This window comes from Amblyomma mixtum, chromosome 5, assembly GCF_055824585.1.
Source record: "Amblyomma mixtum isolate Tamu chromosome 5, ASM5582458v1, whole genome shotgun sequence".
NCBI lineage: Eukaryota > Metazoa > Arthropoda > Arachnida > Ixodida > Ixodidae > Amblyomma > Amblyomma mixtum.
This window is the reverse complement of record NC_143016.1, coordinates 1,744,299-1,752,834: the sequence shown is the minus strand read 5'-3', so window position 1 is coordinate 1,752,834 and position 8,536 is coordinate 1,744,299. Positions and strand designations below refer to the sequence as shown.

The following is an 8,536-nucleotide window of genomic DNA, read 5'->3' as shown; positions in this document are numbered from 1 at the left end:
GACTAGCATGTCGACAGGGTAATCAAGTTCACAGAGAGGAGTGCCGCTTGTTCCTTGCTCTTAAGAAGTAGAGAAGAGTCCGGGGGAGAAGACATATACTGAAGTAGCCCACCAGAGTCTCCTACTTCAGTATATTTTTTTCTAGGATATGAACAGGGTAATTACGTTTTTTTAAAAGATAACTGGCTCTAGAGATAACTGAAAGATAACTTTTTCCTTCTGTTAAGCTAGAAGCCTACGGCACCAGTACCTCCTTTCCCACCTTTCGCCAGTAACTGCCGTGTCCGTTGGAAAGGCTGGAGGGGTTAGGAATGGTGACAGCGCGTCGCGCGCTTCGGGCGCTGCCCAAGGCCGTGGGGATTGTGGAGCAAGACTGCGAACAGCCTTGTCGGGGTCGCAAGGGGCCGACAACCGTTTCCCATTGAAAAGAGATGAGCTCTCTAGTGGGTGGGGGTCAGTAAGGTCGGCGACTACTGAAGCCCCTGACTGTCTAGTGAAGCAGTGGACTTTACTGGCGCCTGTATAGGTTGCATGTTCCAGTAAAAGTGCGCGGTCCGCCAGAGTCGGGCTCTGGCGAGCACTGGGCTCCGCCCACTTGTATCTACAGTGTCATTGCAGCGGTATTGGTCGAGAGCAGATTAACTAGAGCTCCGCCCAATTATCGAAGGGATTAAAAGCCACTGCAAACAAAGAGCGGAAGGAGCGCGCAGAGTCTCAGTCTCGGCCGCTTTTCTACAGCCCTTCTTTTAAACAGCTTTTTCTCTTAGTACTTGTATTTTGCTCCAGTCTTCAATAAATCAGTTTTTTTTTTCTGTCAAGAAGTTTGGAGTGGCTGCCCGAACCGGCAATGTGTCGCCGGACGAGTGGACGAAGGCGAGAAGTGTCCAGCATTCGATCAGACCAATTGGCCCTTCCAACATTTTATGGAATAAACTTAACTAGTGCCGTGACCAGGATCAGTGTTTAGACTTAACTTCTTCCCTTGTCTGTTGAACTGAAAAGAGGCTGTTTCAGAAGTGCTATGCTGGTACTGAGAAGCACTACATGCTTACGCCGCTCTCGACCACGACACATTTTTTTTTTGTTCACAAGCACGCCCTGAGCAGAATTTTTTCTGCGTCCAGCAAGATTGCAGTGCTCTGCAGGAGCTGGACCTGCAGCCAGTAGGTAGTATGCTAACAGTGATGTCCCTCTCGGTTCCCAGCTGCCCGGCTGCAAACAGTCTTAGGTGAAACACCTTGGACAGACAACTGCAGCTTGCATGAATTTGTCCTCATACGTTCAAAAGCACAGCCTACCAAAAATTGAAGCCTCATATACTTGCAGTCGGAAAATTACTATTAAAGGGTCAGTCTACTCACCGAGATGAGTGTGTAAATAATGGCATATTCTGGTAGTTGGCACCCTATAACATCAATAACGAGGGAACTGTTCCCGGTTTAGGCAGCAATTTATATTTTACTTCGGCGTTAAAAGTCGCATAAAAATGCATGGTGGCGACCCCAAACGTTCATTTTGTTCAAGAAGGTGGTAGTCTTTTTTTTGTAGAAGCATAAGTGAATATACTACATACCGTTTGTATGCCCCAATGTCAGAGAAACGCATGTTTTGTTCTAGTAAACTGTAGAAGGCGTACCGCTCGCTTTTTCTGTGAATCACATGAATATTTATAGCCACACGTACGCAAAACGCAGCCACATTCCCACTTTTAGTTCAGCGTATGCTAGCAGAGACGCAAAAATAAACTCAGCCTATAGTGGCGCCATCTGGTTGTCAGGACGGGAACCATTGCTGTAAACACACCGACTCTCCACTTACGCCTAGGAGCGGCAGAATCGTCACTCTAATTATTAAAATAAAGCAAATTTATCTCTTATATGTTTTCTTATAGGCGAGATGAGACGAAGCGAAAGACCGGCGCCCCATTTATGGCCAGTGAAAGCACTGAAAAAGGCAGCAACAACGAGAATTCAGTCCGAAGCGAGAGGTCCGGCTTCGACGGGCGCCGCCATGTTTGTCGCCGCGCGGCAGAAATCCAGATGGTTGCCAAATGAGACTACCATTTCATACAGATGTGTTCCCACATCAATAAATTCTATTTTAAAATGTTCTACCGCACTTCTTGGCACCACAGCTGGCTAAACGGTAATTTGAGTAAAGAGCTATCAGTTGCCGCAAAGAAAATATGGTCGATAAAATTCAGTAGACGGACCCTTTAATGATCAGTGCAGGCAGCACTCTTCGATACAGTAGTCCCAATCAAGGCTTTTGAACTCAACAAATCAGAATGAGCAATATTGCAGTCCCACTGGACGGGCTACAATTAACATTCTGCTTCCAAAGCCCACATAAAATGCACAACACATTTTATTGAAGCCAAGAGGAAAAAATTCCTCTTTAAGAAGATCAAAAGAAATAAACTTACTCGTTAACATTATACAGCTTTGAAAAAGCATTTGCCAGCTTGACAAATGCATGAGATGACAAATTTCATATGCTTCAGGATATGCGTCAAGGGAATGCAAGCATTGCTTGTCGTGAAACTTTGGAAATCACTGTGCGAAACAAACTTGCTCACAACATTACACAGTTAGTGTTTCCGTATGGCAGCATCAATGTCATCAATCTGATTTTTTAGTGCATTCCACTGGTCCAGCTGAAGGCAGATGCCTGAAAGTGAAAATGCAGGAAAGCACAAATTACCTACAACTTCAAGCATCTAGAAATACATGAACAGACACAAAACACATGAATAAACTCATGAAATTAAGCAAATTCTCATTCAATCCAAAGAATTTTTCAGCGCAAACAGAAATTGGCATCAATGCAGCTTAAACAAAATTAAAATGCCTGTTTAGGAGCACAAGACATCGCCAATATCGTAGCAGCTAACCACACAAGCTAAAAACAATTTTCTTTCATTCTGAAATGCTGCCCTCGGTAATTGATCAATGCTTATGGGTAGCATTACCGGCGACAAATGGTTTTCAAAGCCTATGAAACGAAGGGATCTGGTACCAAGTATGCTGCCAAACTTGTGTTTTCCTTCATAACACCAGTGCTCTAGTCAGTGCAGTGAAGTACTGAGCAGTCTGCAGAGAAAACGTTATGTATTTTAATTTAATGTCTAACATAATCATCATCAGCTCAACCACATTCACTGCACGACAAAAGCCTGTCCCACAGACCTCCAAATAGCACTGTTGTATGCCAGCTGCAGCCACTTTATGCCAGCAAACTTCATTATCTCAATCGCTCTTTTGACACTGCTTCTCTATACGATTCTCCTTTTCTCTAGACTTCAACACCAACGTCATGAAGCATCATGAATGTTACCTTGCCTCTCTGCTTTTTATTTCGCTGTATAATTAGATGACCACATGCATAATTTACTCGTTACCCCCCTTCCCCCTATGAAATACCTAACCCAGGGCCTTTAAGGGACAATAAATGATGATGATAATGATAAGTAATCTGCGCTCAACGCTGCATCAAGGAAATTCACTCTCAAAAACTACACAATGCAGCCAACCTCATGAAATGCATGCAGCAATCAGAAGTTCAGTCGGTAGTGCACTTTAAAAACAATTAAACCCACACACAAGCATTTCCCCGACCGCAAAATAGACATTTGTTTGGGATGCAACTAATGGGAATGGCCAGCGCCAACAAATGCAGGGGTCAAACGCCATGCACACATGCCCTTAATTTAATGGAAAACTAACAACCCACTACCATAACAACCATAATCAAGCTCGTTATGCCGTGCATTATCATTTTGTTGGTTTACTCCGCAAACCAACTAGTGACCTCTTGCCATAACATTGGGGGGCAAGTGGCAGCATTTTTTTTTTTTTGACGCTCACCACAGCAAGAAATCATGATAAGCTTAGTCATCTGTGTCACTGAGATATGTGAGGATGAGACATTTCATGGCAAGGTCTGCACCCATTTCATGGCAAGTGTATACCACTAAGGCCCTAACCAAGAGTACGCACAGTGCTGCACTTTAAGGTCAATAAAGCCAAACAGTTCCCATCGCTTTGTGAGAAGCAGTGCTACCAGGGTGAGTGAAAACACATACATAAAACTGCCATACAACAAAAACAAATGAGCCATTTTTTCAGCACAGATTAATATAGAACAAGCACCTTTCTATAGGTGGGATAACTTTCAAATTCTGAACCAGCCAACCGCAGGCACCATGACAAGGACAGCGATTAATAGAAGATTCCATGGCATTTTTGCCATGGACGGCAGTGCCAGGAGAAGCTGCAGGAGGGAACAAATAAAGGCAAAGCATTCTATGTAACAAACCTTTTTTTCCAGGTTTCAGGTCACAGTTGCTGTCCTCGTAGTATTCCCGTATGTCGACCATAACTCTTCCTTTGAATTCCCGTACGGTCACATAACGCTTTTTTCCAATCTGATGAAAACAAAGGCGCCAAAGGAGCAATCAGTAAAATTCTTGCGTGACAAGGTTTGGTTAATGGATTATGGGGTTTAATGCCCCAATGCGACTCAGGCTATGAGAGACATCATAGTGTGGGCTCCGGAAATTTCGACCACCTGGGTTCTTTAACGTGCACTGACATCGCACAGTACACAGGCAAGGAAACTAGTTTTACATGCAAGATATCAATGATGGAAGACAGCATCTTTATGGGTACAAAATGAAGACAACACGTTTATATAAAACAAAACTGTAAACACAGCTAATACACCACCCATGTGCTGCGTTTCGGCTGTCTTTGAGCCCATAACAGTCAAATGGCCAGTCTTGCATTCCAGCTGGCCTCAACTAAGGCCTGCAATATTAGTTTAACATGTCAAATAACAGGATGGTGGTTGATAATGCTGTTTAATCAGAGGCTATGCAAAGAGCTGAACGTGGAAATATATAAAGCCACATTCCTGACGCACTTAATTTACACAAAAAAAAACGTAACACAACGAAACCTGACAAACTTCCAAAATTATGACCCTTGTTCAAATCAAGATCCTGCTTTTTAATGCAAAAATGCATTCTTGGCCTTCACCCCTCATTTCTCGAGTCAGCAAAAATGTACAGTGACGGCACCAGCCCTTACAGCATTTAATTAGAGATGATAAGAAGAATATTAGAACAAGATAATACATAAGGAGCAAGGAGCCCTTTAGTTCTTTTCTTTCTTCCTAGTCCGTACCTCAATAAACTACAACAGACTCAGATTGGCAACTTATAAGTCATCAATAAAATAACATGACAGATGCCCCCAAAATTTTAAAGAAGACAATTATCCAATCTCTCTCACTTTGAGAAGCATTAACTCATTCTGATAGCTGTTATGCCACAAACAGCCAGTGATACTAAGATGCTACACTTTGTTTCGAGTACTCCATCGATGGCATAGTGCTGCCATCTGTGAAACATATGCCGAATGGTGAAATGCCAAGTTTGGGAACTGTCCAAAAGGTGGCATAGCATCCTGGCGATGACACATGCCAGATTTTCACCAATATTTGCGTCCACACTACAGCACCCACTTGGACAACAATCCACGACCACACTCACCTCGTAAAAAACACTCATCTTTAAAAGAAAACCATGTATACAGAAACACATGTAGCAAACACTGCATACATGACTGGACAGGCAGACAAGTAATCCATGTTACCCAAGAAAACTTGAAAGAAGAGGATGATGAAGTAGCAGACAAAAAAATTCAAAGGACACTTAAGACTCCATATGTGTTGCGATGGCGCAAGCATCAGTGTGTCATCCTCTATCTCCACAAAAGCCAGCAGTACATTATGCTAGGAAAGAAACTACAGCTCTCAAAATTGTGGCTGAAGTGAGTGTGGACAAACAGCTTGAGCTGCTTTCACCTATGTATATTCTACAGCAGTAAGCTTTATGCAGTGTTCATTTTAGTAAGTTAGCGCCTTTGGAACATCATTTTGCACACTACATTATTTTTAAAATGAACTCCGTTCAAAAGAATTGAGAATTGGGCAAGTTGGTACGAATTCATACAGCTGTGGCACCACAAGGACAAGGACTGAAACAGAGTGACGACAACACAAGTGCTCTTGTGTTGTCGTCACTCTGTTTCCGTCCTTGTCCTTGTGGTGCCACAGCTGTATGAATTCACTCCGTTCATCCCATTACAATGCGTAACCAGCTACACACACATCTTCTACTTATGTACTGGCCAGAACTGTAACACTTAAAAGATACAAAACGACTGCTAAAGAGCTGTGGATTCTTTTTAATTTTAAATTATTCTATTTAAACAGTTTTCCATAAGGAGCGGCAAGTCAACCTTGTGCTACTGCTTGATGCTAGTAAGCCACAGATTAACTTGCGTAACAGAGAAAAATATCTAAGTGCCTCCCTTCACCATTTGGCACAAGCTGATTCATACCAATCTTGTGACCAAAGCCACTATAAAAGGCAAGTACATAGACGTGAAAATTAATAAATCTCAGCGAATCAAATGGACAAGTAACCTACCATGAACTTGCCATCTTCATTATCACCTGAAGAAGATGCACCACTTTTGCTTTTGTTGTCAGCAGCCTTCCCCTTCTTTTGTGGAGGATTCCTCTGCCAATAATAAGGAAAATGTATACTCTGCACCGTACGGATATTCACTGAATAATGCCAGCGCATTGAATAAATCCAGCACTCACTGCAATGAGCATTAGCTGCTTTTCGGTTTTACCCCCCTCGTTTTCATTATTTATCGTTTGTGTTGGCGCAAGAAACGCGCCAACGCCTGTTTTTTGACACTCGATACTTGCTTATCAATAAGCTCAACATTTTCGCTCTAAGCTTGGAGGCGGCAGTGTTTCCATTGTAACACATTAGTCGAAAATAAAAACTGAGGCATGAAACAAAAGGGGTGAAGTGTACAGGATGTGTCCAGTCAACCATGCTTTCTTTCGTGACATTATCAGCGGGTATAACTGCCGCGCTGGCCACGTATACAACGTTCTCTGCAAGTGCGATCTAAGTAGCGCGATGGGGTCAGCGACGCTCGTTGAAGCGAACGCAGCCTCAACTTACGTCCTCAGGACCGGAGTCAGAATCGCTGTCCGACTCAAGCTTTGACCTCTTCTTCGAAGACATGACGTGAGATAGGAGTGACTAGATGAGTAGCTTGCTAATGTGAGCGATGTGCACTTGCGCAAGCTGCATACGAGGAAGAAAAAAATGGAAAATTAGCGGACATTCAATAAGGAAGTCGTGCAGCGAATACGCCACTTTCAATTAAGCAACGTAGTTGTGTTGTTTTGCCATGTAAAACGCCGAGACTGCAACCGTTATGCACTCCGCGTTTCATGAGCAATTACAACTGGCGCACTGAAACCGAGCACCATGAGATAGCCGGTTTTAACAGGCCTAAGGTCCGCACTCGACGAACATTCAGTCAATTAAGTCCTTGCGATCGAACTTCAAGCTACCCGCCACAGTACTGTCAGGTCCAGCTTATACCAAAAAATGAACTCCCCATTAGTACTTACTTGAGATTACAACGGCGTGAGACGCCAACCTACGAAGGCACAATTAATGGTGGGTCTACCGGTCTACCGGTAAACGCGCGGCATGAACAGAAACAGTGCGTTGTGGCGCTAGCAATGCGAATGCCGTATTATGAGCGAGTGCTCTTTACATGGAATCCAAACGCGGCTCACTTGAGCAAGTCTTAAGGGTTTTAAGCAGAAATTACTTTTTATGATGAGCATATTCCATAATTGCCATTCATAAAGTAATTGAACTGTCGCCAGAATAAACTACAATATATACGGTAGCCGCACAAACGTTCAACACGTCATATCGTAGTTTTTGCAAGGTTGGCTTCTGTACTTCTGTGTCAGAAACAACCACAAGCAAGTGTTGTTTAATCGCGCGTGCACTAAATTACTGGTATAAAGCGACAGAATTTACCACCCTCAATGGAGGCGAAATTCTAGACGCCCGTGTACTGTGCGATGTCAGTGCACGTCCAAGAAGCCCTGGTGGTCGTAATTTCCGGAGCCCTTTCCACAGCGTCCTTTGGGAACGTAAACTAAACCAAACCAATGAAAGAGTTCAATGAAAACCACTTGTACCCTACACTCACTACCTCAAGCAACGTAACGTTAACGTTGACCCCAACTCTTCTCACCAATGGCGGCACGTGGTCGGCGGCGACCAGTTGACTTTCCCGCTTTTCTTTCTCTCTTACACAGTGAAATACCAGGTACAACTAAGAGTGAAGTTTCATTTGCTAAAGCCTCATTGTTAGCCATTTGCTAAAGCCTCATTGCTAGCTATGTCATATGACTTACATCAAAGAAACCTTAGTAAGTAGCCGTCATATAAACCTTGTTTGCTACTCTCCACTGTGCATTCGAAGATCAGTGTCGTTTCAATTCCGGTATATTTTACAAGGTTGAGGCTGGCTGTAAGCTTGCTTGCACAGATTTCCATCTTTTGCATTTCCTTTTTAGGTACTGATAACAATTTACAATCAAGGTCAAATACTGTATTTGCATGCGAACCCACCCC

General features: G+C 43.3%; 1 protein-coding gene across 1 annotated transcript; it reads right to left on the bottom strand.

Annotated features, from left to right (window-relative positions):
* Positions 1-2,349: 2,349 nt before the first annotated feature.
* Positions 2,350-7,655, bottom strand: Ssb-c31a (single stranded-binding protein c31A). The gene is made up of 5 exons (XM_089542996.1): positions 7,510-7,655; positions 7,052-7,177; positions 6,497-6,589; positions 4,318-4,426; positions 2,350-2,670 (listed from the first exon to the last, which is right to left on the bottom strand). The coding sequence occupies exons 2-5, from the start codon at positions 7,112-7,114 to the stop codon at positions 2,591-2,593; spliced, it is 345 nt and encodes a 114-aa protein (XP_089399122.1). The 5' UTR covers positions 7,115-7,177; positions 7,510-7,655; the 3' UTR covers positions 2,350-2,590.
* Positions 7,656-8,536: the final 881 nt, after the last annotated feature.

What these genes read in the sequence shown, in the direction of transcription:
- Ssb-c31a (XM_089542996.1), bottom strand. Translation starts at nt 7,114, where the DNA reads ATGTCTTCGAAGAAGAGGTCAAAGCTTGAGTCGGACAGCGATTCTGAC. An exon ending in CTGACTCCGGTCCTGAGGAC is followed by an intron (nt 6,590 to 7,051) that starts GTAAGTTGAGGC and finishes TATTATTGGCAG; the next exon opens with AGGAATCCTCCACAAAAGAA. An exon ending in ATGAAGATGGCAAGTTCATG is followed by an intron (nt 4,427 to 6,496) that starts GTAGGTTACTTG and finishes TGTTTTCATCAG; the next exon opens with ATTGGAAAAAAGCGTTATGT.